The following is a 17,055-nucleotide window of genomic DNA, read 5'->3' as shown; positions in this document are numbered from 1 at the left end:
ACCACCAAAGAGTCCCATTTAGACCCTGGAGCTAAGCCAAACCGTGACCGACAACACCAGAGCAGAGGGGAATCTTTGAGAACACAAACTCATCTGAGGAGAACGGGAAAGAACCAAAGAGGAAAAAATAAGACCATTAGGAAGAATGCACTTTATCAGGCTGATGACAAGACTAATATATACTGTGTGTAGGAGCCATATGATGTGTTAGTTGCTGTGGCAATGCGTAAGGGGCGGGGTTCACGTGGGCAAGGGTGACGTACTGGGAGGTACAAAGGCACCGGGTTTCCTGCTGTCTGACAGGTGGAGAGGGGAGACGCCGGGTAGCCGTATTTTTCGTTGACCGCTTTATTTTTATGCTCGTTACCATACCAGTTTCTGTAGGCCTACAACTTACCATCTTTGTATGTGTAACCTGCTTAGACACTGGAACCAACTGATTAAAACACCATAAAACGCACTTCGTGAGTCATTCAGTTCTTCCAAATAATAGCGCGTCAGAACGAGGTACTGGACCCGGACTCCTCTCGAAGCGACACAGGCATATGGACGCTACACTGTGGTTTTGGGTTGTAGCGATGTGACAAAAAAGAATTCATATTAATCTAGGCTAGGTAATAATTTCAAGACGTTCTACAGTTCACAAATATTATGACTCGATTTAAAATGTATGTTGTCCATTTCTACTATGAATTAGGGATGGGCCCATTTGGATTTTTTTTCTTTTGAGCCGATACCGATATTTTTGACCATCTGCTGTGACCGATAACCAATATTTGCATATACCAATATTTAGCATTTAAATAGCAAGGCCCACAAATTTATCTTAATTTATAGCAAAGTTCACAAAGTAAATTTCACTTATGTAAAAGTATTAACAATACACGTTTGATTGTGATATTCATGCAGGGTGTGATAGCAGACACAAAAATTTTCAGGGAACAATCTTGCCTGGAAACAGATGTAGAGCAACCACTCAGCAACCCTCAAATGCTAAATATAAGATTCAAGAAATGATATAAGAAAATATATCTTATTGTTTTTACTATTTATTCGACATGTTTTGATGGTGATCATAGACTATAAAGAAGTGGACTAAGGGAGTGTGAGGTCACCCTAGCGTTCAGCTTCAATCAAATGAAGTTTGTCATTTGTAGTAGTCAAAGGGATGAATTTGGAGCTCAGTACCATATTTGTAACTCCGACCATGAGCATCATAGCAACCAAAGAGCAAATCCGGAGTAAGGCTGGTGAAGTTAATGCCCCTTCCTGCCCGCACCACTGGTTTAGCAGGAACTGAGCACTTAAAACTGTTAATCAAACCTGTTGCTAACACTAGCCGGAGTGACCTCAGGGAAAGAAGGTGCCTCATTGGTCTGCTATTAATGTTAATATCTTGATTTACGGGCAAAATAGTCAAATAAAAACAACAGGATCATGTGGCACATATTAATACGTACATTTAAGTATAAAATGTCGAGCCTGATAGTAGCAGTTACGGTGAGTGGATTAATTTGGAGCCAGAGTTGATGGCGTCGGAATCGCGCCCATGCTCACTTCCTATATGGAACCCGGCGGCTAGCAGGTTAGCCATGTCCATTTATATGCCCACACGCACACAGACTGACATGGTTCTATAATATGTTTGTGTCATTAGCTGTGGATGAAGCATGTTCCTATTAACACTGCAGTAATAGAAACCTGCAGCTATAGGTCAGGCATGACAGGAGAGATTAAAGAGGGGGTATTTTACTTCTATGTGGTATTAACTGCTAACACATAACATATTTATATCACCATGTTACCTTTTATTATATGGAAAACGCTATATTGGCTAAAAACAACATATTAATATATTTTGTGAATCTCCCCTGCTGCTAATGAAACTACTGCACATTGCATCAGGTTTGTCAAGTTGCTGTGTACAGTTTTGTATCATGTTTTTGTATATTTATGGAGAATTGTCATAGGGACCATGGATGATGCAGGCTTGTGAGCAGAGCATTGCACAGAATCTTACAGCTAAACATAAAGAGGATTCAAACAGGGACCGGGAGAGATCACTCAAATACTCAAACATACATGGATGACATCTAAAACCTCTTCAGGCATGTTTTTTTGAAGAGGGCGTTATGTATGGTAAAAAGCTAAAAAAAAAAAAATCTGCATAATACCTCCTCTTTAACTATCTACACCTGCAATTTACACCATCAGTATAACATATGTACAGCAGTAAAACCTGTGGAAACAGTTTAACCTTGCTTCATGAGAAGAACATTTTATTTTGGGAAAGCTCTTACAAGGATTAGTCTGGCCTAGGGGGATTGGTTTGATTTGATGGTCGTTTGATTTAGGACTAAAACATGGAGGTGGGTAAAGAATCACATCATGTTATAATGTAGGAAATGCTTTGAACTGAGCAGGTACATAGTGTTTTGTTTATGGATTTATGTTGCTATATTTGACATAAGGAAATGATTATTGCTACATTCTTTTCATCTGGGCTGCTATTCAAATTGAACACAATTGATCTTGTTTTTGCAATCATCCATGCACATATAGCACTCAGTGGTGAGTCTTTAAATAAAACGGCTAATTATGTAACCATATCCAGGGCTCTAGGATAACATTTTTTTTCCAAGAGTACAGTATCCTCTGACTGAAATATTTTAAGAGCAGAAACTGAAAATTTAGGGGTGCATGCAATAAATTTATATATTTTTTCCTCGTTAATGAGATAATTTATATGCTTTACTAATGTTTAATTAGCCAGCTAAGAGATGTTTAATGCAGACAGATTTATTTATGAGGAGGAAGCAAATCATGCTTGAAAATACACCATACATTGAGTAAATGTAAGTTTACTGTAGAAATGAGCAAGAATTGTCTAAATTTCTCTCATTATTCATATGTAGTTTCTCTCCTCTTCTTTCATATGAGAATCATTTTAAAGTACAGAGACTGCAGATTATAGTGAGTAGCAGTACAGCTGTCACCACTGACTGCATATGTTACCACACTTAGCTCCTTTGCTTCACTTTTATCACTGAAATTACGGTCCCTGCCCCTGTCCTCAGTGGGGACACAGTGTGGAGTGAGCTTATAAAGCTTAGCAAAGATTACTGTGCGCGTTCGTTTTACTAAAGCAATTCTTTGAGCGCGTTATAAAACTTCAACAATTAAAAAAAGTCTCACAGAGGAGTTGAGGGGAGCAAGGCAATGCTTGGGTGTCATGCGTGAGCATCTTTTTATTGGAACAAAAAGGTGGTTGAATTTATGCCTCAGATGAGTCCTGGAAAGATACTAGAGATGTCTGTGGGTCTTGCTCACCACTGAATGCTGCAGTAGGCAAACAAGCCCAGCCTGAGCGGTCTGAGCTCAGCCTCGTTTTAAATATAAATACAATAATTAAAAGATAGTTATTGTACAATATTTTTGGTCTTTGTGGGACCTTCAGCAGTGTGAAAGGGGGTAAAGAGTGACAGAAGTAATATGCTATAAAATAAGACAAACTGAGTTTTTAGGTTAGGACACTTTGCCTGCTTACTCATTTCCCATAAGTCTACAGTCAGTCTGAAGCCTCTGGTCACGACTAACTGTGTGTCTGTGTGTACATGTACATAATCGTGTATGTGTGTGTGTGTGTGTGTGTGTGTGTGTGTGTGTGTGTGTGTGTGTGTGTGCATGCGTATGTCCATCTGTCGAGTCGCAGTCTCCACGCTCCCCCAGCTCCTCGTCACTAAACCTTCAGATTACTGCTGTTTACTACATGCTCAGATTAACCCACTGAACAATTATAATCCTCTGCATCACTCTCTCTGCATCATCATTCATCTCCTCATTCACCTACATACTATACTGTATTACTATATAATCCATCCCATTACATCCCATTAATAACTAACCAAACTCTCCAGTGTAACTCCACGTATGATTCACAGGTGCAGAGACACATGAATCAACAAAATCTTGCATAATGTGGACAATAAAGCTTTGTATTTCTTACTCCAGTCACACTTAGGGTCTTACTTCACTATTACAATTTATTTCCACATTTGATAAACAAAACAATATGATATTTCAGTAGCTGGCCTGCAATTTTGGAAGAAGAAGAAGTGGAATCAAAAATAGTTCTAAATGTAGGCAGCAGAACTCAGCCCGTTGTCCTCCATGCTGAGTGAGACACTTTCATAGTCTTTGTCTCAGTCTGTCCTCTGAGCGTCCGCTCTATGGACTGGACCTTTTTTTATTTCTGTTGGTGCTCTGACTTTGAGAGAGGTCATTTGTCCTGAACCTCCACTGCAGCAGAAAAAGGCCATGTAGAAATACAGGTGTGTTCATGGTGCACAAACATTTAATTTAGCTGTGAACTCATGTTTTGTGCGTTGAAGGCAAGGCTGCACCCAACCATAAACATTTTGTCATTTGATTTTTATAATTTTTGTAATTCAGGAAACACTAGCTACAGCCACAGGCTGGTCTACAGACTGAGTGGAAGTGGGTAGTGTTGTGTCATAGCACATCCAGGAACTGGCTAGTTGGGTTTAGTATCAAGGGCACAATCGCATATGGAACTGAACAACCAAGTGACTAGTAAGGGGGTGACTCCTTATTCTGATCTTTTCAGAGTTAAACTTGCCACGAATACAGAGCTAAACTTGGCGCCAATCGAGCGCAGTTAGCAACTTTGACGCTAACTGCTAGTTCGATGCAAATGGTTTCCTTCTTTAGAATGCAGCCCTTGCTAACTCTCCAGGCCTGTATTCACGGATTTCAGCTTCCTGTGTAAAAGCGACATTTTGATCATTTTTACCATTCAAAAGATACAAGAATTGGTTTTAAATTGTTGATTTTTTAAGGCAACGGTGCTCATTTTTTTATCACTCTAAAAACTATGGACACACAAATGTCATGGCAGTTATGGTCTGGGGGTTAGCAACTAGCTCCTTGTAGTGCCCTCCACCGCAATCAGGAAACTCATTTTAGAAGTCATAAGCCTTCCTGAGTGGACCTGTGGACTTCCCCATGCCCCCTGTCTCTGAACACACTGTACAGTACAACATTCTCTGGTTCATTCCAGCTGGGCCAAGGCTCAAGGACCACTCAGGACTTTAATCTCAGCAAATCATTGCTACGTCAAAGGCTGTTTATAGCAGTAATCTCAGAAAAATTAGAGGTAAGACCCAGAGACACTTGACAATACAGTACAACATGCATAAGCTTATATGAGCAGATGGAGTCTCAGCATTGTTTGTATATGCAAAAGTCTATAATGCTTGGCTATTTGGACTAGGGATGGGACAATAAATAATATTGTTTATCATTATAAAAAGGGTAGACGATAATCGTTCGTGGGATATTTTACATAATCGTGAGAATCAACAACAGTGAGGATGGCCATCGTATCACTAGAATGTGCAGAAAAAAACTACTTCTTCGTGATGATGTCTTCTAGATCACTGTTATTTTCACCTACAGCGAAGTATGATTCTACAACTGTTGTTTAAATATGGAAATTATAGCATATGCAGGGCATTTTTTAACAGAAACTTTAATCATTATGATATAATTGTGAATCTCAATTATTTTGGATATGATAATTGTGACAACAAATTTCAGTATCATCCAACTGCAAATGTTTGAAATGAAATGTTTCTATAAGGGACTACTTCAAAAACTGCCACAATACTTCACCTGCTTGTTCATCATTGATACCGGAACATGTAATACCAGCTCAAATGACTGTAAGTCTAAGGACTAGCAGCACCAGAACTGAAACAAGAAAGAGGGCTTTTAGCTGTTTTGTTTCACAAAAATGGAAAAAGCAAAACTGGATATGTTGATGACACAGTCACAATTTAATACTCTGGTAACAGACTTTTGTGCACACACCTGCACCTCTTTTTAATGTTTTATATGGACTTGTATATTTGCTTGTTTCTGTTTGAAAGAAAGAAAACATTTGGAAATCCACTATTTTGATTCAATAAGTCAAATTAAGTGTAATTGTAAGTAATTACATTTACGTAAGTAACCTAGTCTCCGAAATGAACATGGGGAGATGACTTTTAATTATACAACCAAAGAAAAAAATGACTAAATTCATATAGCTGGTCAGAGTATACAGTGACAGTACCATCTGGCATAGTGGCCTCTCTATGAGATAAGTCTTTGTATAGTAAAAGACAGCAGTAACATACTGAATGGATCTCACTACTCTGTCCAAAGCTCCAGTGGTGACTAATCAGACCAGTCTCCTCCTGTGTTTATCACACATGAGTGACTTACAAAACTTCCATCCTCCATCTTGGGTCCCTCCCCTGTTTCAGTTTGTTTACATGTGCTCCATACAGCAGCTGCCCATCTGCTGCGCTGCTTCCTCTCTTCCTCATAGTGCTCACAAATACTGGACTCAACAGCCAACAAAACTAATCAATGTAACAGAACTCACAGAACTTACAGAAATCCAACTATAAAAAATAACATTTATTTTGTGATAAGGAAGATGTGTAAAGGCTGAGTATAATACATACTGCTTACTTTAATGTTTTTGGCTCGCTACACTGTATAACAGAGAGCAAGAAATGTGAGATCAGACACAGAGCCTCACGTGTGTGACAACCTAGACTTGGTCATTTATGTAATATATGCTATATTTTCCACATATTATTCTCACAACTTTGAAAAATAATCAACTTAATTGATTATATTTTTGGTTAAAAAGTGACATACTGTGGCTTTAAGTAATTACCCATTATAGGTCATTACGTTGTTTGACGGCACAATGTGAATGTGATTGAGAAAAGTAGTGACAAATTGTGACTAACAGCATCTCGTTGCCCTGAGAGATGGGGGTTAGTGGTGTCTTAGCAACAGCCAATCCCATGAGGCCATTTAAGTGATTAAAGCCAGTGCAACAAGCCTATTTGATTTTTAATGTAGATCTTAATAGTTATGCAAGACTGTCATTACTCAACATGTTGTATGGCTGAGAAGAAATGATTACAGCATTACCATTAATATAATAGTGGTACTCAGTTGGAGACACATGCGGTGGGCAATATGACAATGACTTAAACAGATCAGGTTCAATATATGGATTTAAAATATCCAAATCAACACATAAAACAACAGGATTACAGATAATTTGTAATAACAGGTTCAAAATCTAAAAAAGAGACAAGTGAATTTGCCTTTTGAAAGTACAGTTTAATCAGAGTTAATTGTTTACTAAAATTATTCAAATGAGGAAATGACACTCAGATGTCAGATGTGCCCTCTAGTCTCATTAGTAGTTCCATGGGAAGAACTGTATCCAACTGCTTCAAAAATCTTCACTTAAACAATTATCATTATGCAGTGTGGGTTCCGGCGATGCGCCGAGCTGAGTAGACGTGTGTTTTTCGGCTCTGCACCGGATGTCTTGTTAAATAGGAATTTCTGACTCGTTTTGAATATAAATTGCCTCACTGGGTGTGTGATGTCGTTAGATGACTTTTTCAAACAATCTGGCACAAGTAAGAAGAGAGAAATGGGCAAACGCGGACCTAAGGCTAAAGCTAGCTGTAACGACATGTTAGCAAGCAACAGCCAAGCGGACGAGGTCATGGGCGACACCGAGGACGCAGGCCTAGCGAGTGACCATCGAGAGGAAAACGATTCTATCGTGGATAAGGTTACTGCTAATATATCCCAAATATTGGATGACAAGCTGAAACCTTTGAATGAGCTCTCTGGTAAATTCGACAGTCTGATCGAGAGGATGGATACGGTGGAACAGAGGGTGTCGGATCTGGAGGATGCCGCGGTCACGAGCGAGCCCCGTATTAGTGCTTTAGAGGCCCAGCTTCAGAGAGCACTGGAGAGACTGGAAAGTTTTGAGAATCAGAGCCGTAGGCAGAACGTAAGAATCATTGGGCTGCAAGAGGGTGCGGAGGGTGCTTCGCCAGTGGTTTTTTTTCAAAAGTGGATACCAGAGGTCCTGGGCTTGCAGCGGGATATGGTAGTCGATAGAGCGCACCGCAGTGGCCCACAGCTGAGACGTGCGGGCGCGGCGGGACCGCGCGTTGTCTTGGTTCGGCTGCACTATTATGCTGATGCGCAGAGGATTCTCCGTGCTGCGAGGGCGAAAGGTAACGTGGTGACGGCAACAGGTACAGTGTCCTTCTACCAGGATTTCTCAGCGGCCGTGGCGAAGAAGAGACAGGAGTCCGCTGATGCACGGAGAGCGCTCCGAGACGCGGGGGTCAGATATTCCTTTTTGTATCCAGCTATTGTCAAGATATTCAACCCCGATGGCTCCAGTCTCTCCCTCAAGACCACAAAGGAGATGAAGGACTACGTGATGAACCTGCCGGGAACCAAATAAATGGAGGTGCAACGATTCATACTTACAACGCAAATCGATTCCTGAGGCTTATTACTGTAGCATTAGTTGATTATTAACGAGCCACTATGTGTATGCTTGATTTTATCCGGTGCGGGGTGTTTTAGAATTCCCCTTATAGCTGTACTTTGGAGTAGGGTACACCTAGTTCGTTGCTTTTGGTTTTTGTTTTGTTTTCATATTTGTTATTTTATTATTGTTATTAATTATTATTATATATATATTTTTTTTTTTTATCTCATCTCTTATGAGAGGGTTGTTTGGTCCAGGCCTTGTGTTGAGGTTTTGCCTGGTACTAGTTCTGTGGAGTTTAGGTTTGGGGTTGCAGGCTGGTTTATTGTATATTTGGCAGGTTAAAAAACAAACAAAAAAAACAAACAAAAAAAACAAACAATATTTACATAAATTATATTTAATATGTCACTAAAGGTAACCACTTGGAATGTAAAGGGGTCCAATAATGTTGTTAAGAAAAAGTCCATTCTGAATACCTTGAAAAAAGATTCAGTCCAAATTGCTTTCCTGCAAGAAACTCATCTTACTGATGACGAGCATAGGAAGTACTGCAGAGAATGGGTGGGTCAAGTTTTCTATTCATCTTACTCTACAAATAAAAGAGGTGTCTTAACCTTAATACATAAGAACCTCCCATTTACTGCTATAGTTACCCATAAGGACAAAGAAGGAAGGTATATTTTTGTAAAAGGTGTGTTATATGGGGAAAATGTTCTTCTTGGTAATGTTTATGCCCCAAACATACAGGATGAGGAGTTTTATACAGTGTTACTTGGGCAATTGATGGACATGGAATGTGATAATGTAATACTGGCAGGGGACTTTAACTGTGTGTTGTCCCCAGAGTTGGACAGACTTCCTCCACAATCTACTTTAACTAGGAATTCTAAAGCACTTTTGCAAATTCTTAATGAAGTAGATCTCGTTGATATTTGGCGGCATCATAATCCACTCCTGAAACATTTTACTTTCCATTCATATCCTCATATGTCGGCATCCCGTATAGATTATATTTTCCTATCAAAACGTATATGTCAACTGGTTGAACAGGTAGCTATAGGCCCTTTGGGTCTCTCTGATCATGCCCCTGTATTCCTCAGTATGCAGCCCTTGCGGGTTATCGAGCGATCTGTGTCCTGGAGAATGAATACACTGCTCTTTTTAGATGATACATTTGTGAAATTCATAACAGAGCAAACAACATTGTTTCTAGAGTGCAACGATAATGAAGGGATTGACTCAAGAACCTTGTGGGACTGCTATAAGGCTTATATGAGAGGTATGATTCTCTCGTTTACAGCTAATAAGAAAAAAGAAAGTTTAGCAAGACAACTGGAACTGGAAAACACCTTAAAACAACTAGAGAAACACTATTATGAAACACAGTCATCTGAAACACTAACTGAGCTCAAAGTGATTAGAACAACTTTGACTAACTTAATAACACGTAAGGCTGAAAAAGATATTCAGTTTGCCAAACATAGGATGTATGAATCAGCTAATAAGCCCAACCGTTTTCTAGCTCGTATTGCAAGAAATGCTCCTTCAAATACTTTTATAACAGCAATTATGGACTCTAATAACGTGAGGTGTGTAGGAAACAGAGAGATTAACACAAGCTTCAGAGATTTTTACATAAAATTGTATAGTTCTGAGAGTGACACTTCAAGGCTTAAATCAGGTTTTTTTCTGGATAACCTGGAATTTCCCAAGCTATCTGATAGTCAACTTAATATGTTGGAGTCACCTATAACTCAGCTAGAGGTGGACAAAGCAATATCTACACTTCAGTCTGGGAAATGTCCTGGGCCTGACGGCTTTCCAGTAGAGTTTTTTAAAACCATGAAGGCGAAAATAGGCAGCTTATTACTTAGAGTTTATAATAAATCTTTTGAAGAAGCCAGGCTCCCTAAATCTATGTATCAGGCTAACATTACACTTATACCTAAAAAGAGTAAAAATGTAGAATTATGTTCATCATACAGACCCATCAGCCTTCTTGGTGTTGATAATAAAATACTTTCAAAAATTCTTGCTCTCAGGTTGGAGAAAGTAATGTGTTCATTAGTGGAAGCTGATCAAACAGGTTTCATTAAGGGCAGAAACTCTTACTATAATACGAGGCGCCTGTTCAATATTATTCACTTTGTTAACTGTAATAAAATGCCTGGTGCGGTAGTTTCTATGGATGCCGAAAAGGCGTTTGATAGAATTGAATGGGAGTATGTCTTTGAAATAATGGGAAGATTCGGCTTTGGACCAAATTTTGTGAATTGGATCAAATTACTATACAAAGCACCAGCGGCCTCTGTTTTAACTAATGGCCTGCTGTCCCCTCCTTTTGAACTAGGCAGGGGTACAGCTCAGGGCAGCCCCTTGTCACCATTACTCTTCGCTTTGGCCATTGAACCCCTGGCTATGGCCATTAGACAAAATCCAAATCTTCATGGGGTCACAATTGGGGATAAAGAACATAAAATACTGTTGTATGCAGATGACATCCTTCTGACATTGACTGATCCTTCTAAATCTCTACCAGTACTGATTAGCTGTGTCGAAGAGTTTGGCCTTATATCCGGATACAAAGTGAACTTTGATAAATCTGTTATTATGACTCTGGCAGATTCAGGAAATGTTGAGCCTAAATATGTTAAGCCCTTTCGCTGGGAGCCGTCAGGTTTTATATACCTGGGAGTTAAGGTTACACCAACATTGAGTCTTTTATACAAAGAAAACATTAATGGAATGATTGTGGGTCTTAGTGAGATGTTGACAAGATGGAAGGCTCTACCAATCTCATTCCTGGGACGAATTAATCTTATAAAAATGATTATCCTACCCAAAATATTGTACCCTACTAGTATGCTCTTTGTGATTTTAAAGTCTGAAGATATAAAAGTAATTAACAAAGCAATGGTGGACTTTATTTGGGCAGGAAGGAAACCGAAACTCAAGTTAGAGACACTTCAGTTGCCCAAAGAACAAGGAGGATGGGGCCTACCTAATGTAGAGTATTATGTCCTTTCAATGCAAGCTAGGATTATTTCTGTCTGGATACATGAAAATGCAGACCTGCCCTGGTTGAATATTGAGGTTGTTTTGTGCAAACCATCATCACCTGTCAACTTGTTGGGGAGCAAACTAAACAGTGTAACAGATACAGTTAAAGGTAATCCTCTACTCTATAATGCCCTATGGGCGTGGGGAAGACTAAGAAAACTGTTTAAAAGTAATCAGCCATTCCACATTTTATCGACTTTGATAAATAATCAGGACCTATTGCCACAAACTATAGGAACAAGTTTTACAGGATGGCACATTGCTGGGATTCATAGGTTTTTTGATCTCTTTACAAGGGGAGAATTCAAATCTTTTGAATTCCTGAAATCTCAATATTCTTTACCAAATAAAGATTTCTATAAATATTTGCAATTAAGGCATTATGTACAGCAAAAAGCTAAATCTCTTAAGCTTACACCAGAGTTGTATCATCTGGAGGTATTTCTCATTAATAATAAAGAGCATAAGCATTTTATATCTAAGTTTTATTTGGAAATATATTCCCTCAGTGTGGATAAATTGGCATGGTTAAGAAAATCTTGGGGAATTTTGCTTAAAAGTGAAGTTGATTCACAGCAATGGGATAAAATCCTAACCTTGCCATCTAAAATCTCCATTTGTAATAGGTTTAAAGAACTGCAGTACAATATTCTGCATAATGTATATATTTCTCCAAATATTTATAGTAAGTACAATGTGGGTACATCGCCAAATTGTCAAAAGTGTAAAATTCATGTGGGCACGAGGTACCACTGTTTATGGGAATGTGCTTACATCCAAACATTTTGGAATGAAGTCTGTGCCAATATTAGTAAAGCTATAGGTCAGCAGGTGGCAGGAAACCCAATGATGTGTTTACTGGGACTTATCCCTCCTTCACTGGCACAACATGAGCATATTGTTCAATCATTCTTAATGATGGCTAGGAAGAGCATTATGGTAAAGTGGGTGGGTGATGATCCTCCCTCTGTTTCCCTGTGGAAATCTCTGATGTCTGACCTCTTGTCTATGATCAAACTTGGATATTATATTGATGGAAATTCTCAGCTCTTCATGGACAGATGGAAGAAGCCACTGGAAGCAATTGGACTTAAATCTCAAATAGACTCAAATGGACAACCACTTTGGACTTGAACCACTACACACTTTTATGGATCCTGGATTGGAATATTTTATATAGATGTTTTCTAGACCAGCCTGTAACCTGTACTGTTCGTTTGTGTGTTTCATGTTGTATGTAAAAAAAGTAAGAAAAGTTATAAATAAATAATATTAAACAATTATCATTATGCCTGTCCAAATTTTAATTACACAAAAGACAAACAATGCTGTGATGTCATCTGAACCCCAGCTCACACAGGAAGTGGACCGAGCGAGGTGACCATATAAGGCGTGACGCTGTGCTGAATGTGAAAGGCATCAGTATAGATCTAACGTACACACTAGAGACAGATGGACCAGCACATGATAGCACTCAATAGTAAAACAGTGATGGGGATATTGACGAGCTGGAACGTAATTATGCAACTCATTCATCACAGCTAATGTATCGCTGCCTGCTTTTAACACTGCACACTTACTACATGTAAAATACAAGTATCACAAGCTATCTAAACATCTCAACATAGAACTCATATTTTGTTGGCAGCAGACAATTGGCTATAGTGACCTCCACAGGGAAAATACCAAACACAGAGTACTCTTATCTTATTGTGAACCTATTAACCTTTTAATGGCTTCACTGCAGTCATTTAAGTCAGTCAGTTTAATTTTGCCATGTAGATTAATATTCGCCCCAGTGTTTCCTAGGGAGACAGGGATTCAATGCTGGTATTCGATATTGGCGCCAATACTGAAAAATTTGCTGGATCAGATATATCAGCTCTTAAATATTGGTTCAGCCAACATACATTGATGAAATTTTTGAACTTTAAACTAAGCTGTTTTGTGGTTATTTGTGAGATAAATAACAGCTGCATAACACATCTTGACGAGTTCTGTCTTTTGATTTTTTTTTAAAGCTAATAATACATCTCTATACTCTTATCTATTGAGAGCAGATGTTTATAGCTACAGTATCGAAATCAGTATCTGAACAGAAAAAGCTTGATCAGTGCATCCCTAGGTGTTTTCTCTACTCGATGAGTTTCAGCTTCCTATTAAGGAACAATTTGAGGAAATATTTAGTTTTAAGTTGTTAATTATCATGGCAACAGTCTTTTTTACAGTTACGTGTGATCCATATTGAACACATATTCTACCAGTCAAACTATTTTGTTACAAATATTGGGCATTAATTATATGTTGTGAAAAGGATTCTGTTCTATGCACAGGCAACTGATGGGAGAAATATTGTCCTGGTTGGGTGTATTTGATTTTTTTTTGCAAAGTAAGGTAATATAACAGAGCCTACAACAGCTAAGGTTGTTGTAAAAAGAGTTTCCCTATGAAGTACAGTACATGTAATTGTTATCATTATGCTTGCTATAAAAGATTTATCATCATCAATGTTGAGAGCACTCTTCTCCACGTGCAGATCTGAAGTGTAGCCTGTCACAGCTCTGCGCTCTGATTGGCTGTTCCACAACGCTTTCACAGCAAATGCATTATGGGTAACACCTGATGCATTTCTTCTGCATCATCACTTTTCTTCTTCTCCGAATCCATCAACTCTCTGTTCTCCTCCTCTCTCTCTCTTTTCCTTATAATGTATGTGATTGTTTGCAACAGGTAGGGAATCTGGGATTAAAAAAACTGCCAAATCACTGTGCAACTGGTTCCCATAGCAACCTCAAAATTAACTAATTGAACAAAAAAAGCAGAGTGTCTTTATTGTTAGTGAACACATGGAAAAGCCTCAAAAACAGTCTGTCCCATGCAATGCCATCCCACTGAGCGATCGGCCCGGATCAATTCAGCCCAGCGGTGTCACGTACATCACCCTCCCCTACCCCCTCTGCTCCCCCTTAGGCTTCGGGACATGGGATTTCCACTATCTCCTGCTTCTCTTTCTGTCCCTCCAAAGCTGAGAGCACGGTTTCCCCTACGGCATTATATAGTGGACAGCATTACACACTACCGACCCCCACCCATCCCCCACCTCCTCTCCCCTCCTACTCCTCCTCCCCTCGCCGTGCCCATCAAACCAGGGCATGCAGCCGACCAGGAGACTCCCCCATCATAATCCCAGTCAATGACATCACAAATACAGCTGTAGCATTCCTGATAGCATGTTAGCCACTGCCGCCTGCATGATTTTAACCCACAAACTAGAATGATAAATTAATGACATTTACCAAGCCAGACCCTTGTGTAAAAAAACCTTATATGCTGAATTTAATGTAATATGAGAATGGCATCACAGAGGGCTAAATTTTGTGTCTAGAACAGGATGTCCTATATGATGTGAAGAAAAACGTGATCAGCCGGAGATTTATACCATGGACCTGCCTATCCATGGGTTTCAGAATGACAAGAAATTAGGATTGTTGCCATAGTGATTATCAATTCAAAACAGAATATCCTATCTTTTTATTGAGAAAATGTTGCATATAGCTTCAACCCATGAACAAGTGGTTGTTTAGTTGTAATGGTGGGGTCTGCCCTGGACTATATTGGAATTTGAACACATATACACACCCTTTACATCTGCACTATCCAGAGTGTAACATAAGAAAAAGCTATTATTATCAATAACATTATGCTTTTATCTTCAATTCTTTACAATCTATACATCTCTACCTCAACATCCAGCTTCCTAATGACACATTTTAGTAATTTAACGATTTATATCCTCTGCTCCCGTCCTAACAGGTGCCAAGACAGCGGCTGCAGAGGTGGGTCCTGAAATTACGAGTTACTGCAGTCAGACTTGCAATGATGACATGCTCCTCTGCAGTCTGGGATGTGCTTTATATCCACTCCACAGTGACCCAAAGGCTGATCTTTACGCGCATGTTCTCCATCAAACTAATGACATTTAGAAGTTCACCTATGTCCCCAGCACCCCATATTGCTGTATCATGACACGTATGCAAGCAGGGTTTCAGTAGTACAGTTTGTTCACCTCTGCAAAACCAGATGTGTAAATCTAACCATGCACAATATGTTTTACCACGGTTGAACGCGGTAAAACTCATATACTGGTTTGCAACGGGCGTCACGTTACTTTTTCATACCCCAAACGAAAATCAACAATATAAAATGCGAAAATAATCGTTTGACAGTTGGCCAATGGGTCTTTACAACATTGATTCAACATTTGTGGACGTTTTAAGACCGCGGGCATCATAAATATTGTATTGAAATGAAATTGATGCGTACTCGAGTAACCATTAACCAGATTTCGTATAACAAAAATCATCAAATATTGCTCGAGTTTGTTAACATTTAAGCGCGGGGTTTTAATTTTGACTGTCTCAAACACAACACAACTGGTATTTATGTTGTTATGGTTCGTAAATGGTCGTTTTGGGGGTTTAAAAATGTCCAAAACGTCGTCTTTTCTTTCCTGTTCCGTTACTCGCTGGTCTCGTTCATGCGGCGGACTGACTCACAAACCTGGCGCTTACGTCCTCTGCAAAAATGACAGCATTCACCAGCAAAAATCCACTCCAACAGGCTTTACCCCGAGTTTAATGTTTAATTTATCGAGTTTGATGGTTAATTTCAGTTTTCATCAAGCCAAAGGTTGTGAAAATTGCTTCAAAAACGGTAAAAACGAGCCAACATTAGCTAAACGGTAATGTAGTTGCTAGCTTAGATAACTCCTGCATTTCAGTGTTCAATGTCACTCCACCGTCCATGTGTCTCTAATCAACGTTAAAACTGTATTTTAAGGCACATAAAAGCAAGAATATTTTGTGATTGTATGTCAAACCTGTAGACATCGGGAACTATTTCGATTTTGAATGGTTAAATGACTAAATGCAGGCTTCTTACCCCCATCTTGGCGTTGTCAGGTGGCTCTTCCTCACAAGATGAACTGCGAGTGGGATGTTTCAAACAGATCTGGCTTTAAAGCTGGCAGGTGAGGCAGAAAAATTTGGAAAACCCGCTTCTTCGTTGATGGATATAGCTCTGATGAGGAAAAAATGCGTTAACCACCTAAAATAAAAGGGTAAATCTGGTAAATTTTTAATAAGAAAGGACCTACGATAACGGGGCAAAGCAGAGTATCATGCAAGCCACAGGCAAAGCAGCCCAGGGTGTGTGTAAAAAGAAAAAGGCGCTAGTTTGTGCGGAGATGTGCAGAGATGGAGGAGTGCGCAGTCTGGGTCTGCCTGAGGAGACTGATGCCGGTGCGCCAGAGAGTCCCGGCTCTGCTGCTGCTGTCAGGATACGGTGTCACTGCGCGCCGAGAGCAGGCCGCCGCAGCGCGCAGGGATCCCGAGATGACACTTCCGCGCAGTACAAGGAACTAGAGCCGACAAAATATTCACATGGCCCATGGGTGTCAGAGTAATGGAAAATGTTCCCCATTGCCACTAAAAGTAACCATTTAAAACTTGGACATTGGACAAGGACATTGAAACTCATGGTTACTTAAGTAGATTTTTTCATGTGATAGTTGCTTTTACTTGAGTATTTTTTGT

At 39.5% G+C, this 17,055-nt stretch overlaps 1 protein-coding gene across 1 annotated transcript in view; it reads right to left on the bottom strand.

The window, feature by feature from the left end:
• atp1a3a (ATPase Na+/K+ transporting subunit alpha 3a) overlaps positions 1 to 16,796 on the bottom strand; it is a 54,235-nt gene extending 37,439 nt beyond the window's left edge. The window contains 2 exon segments of the mRNA XM_055225155.1: positions 16,403 to 16,540; positions 16,617 to 16,796. Of these exon segments, the coding sequence (XP_055081130.1) occupies positions 16,403 to 16,408 (6 nt within the window). The 5' untranslated portion in view covers positions 16,409 to 16,540; positions 16,617 to 16,796.
• Between the last annotated feature and the right edge of the window lie 259 nt (positions 16,797 to 17,055).

The sequence above is a fragment of the Periophthalmus magnuspinnatus genome, chromosome 11, assembly GCF_009829125.3.
Source record: "Periophthalmus magnuspinnatus isolate fPerMag1 chromosome 11, fPerMag1.2.pri, whole genome shotgun sequence".
Taxonomy (NCBI): Eukaryota; Metazoa; Chordata; class Actinopteri; order Gobiiformes; family Gobiidae; genus Periophthalmus; species Periophthalmus magnuspinnatus.
This window is presented reverse-complemented; position numbering and strand designations above follow the sequence as displayed.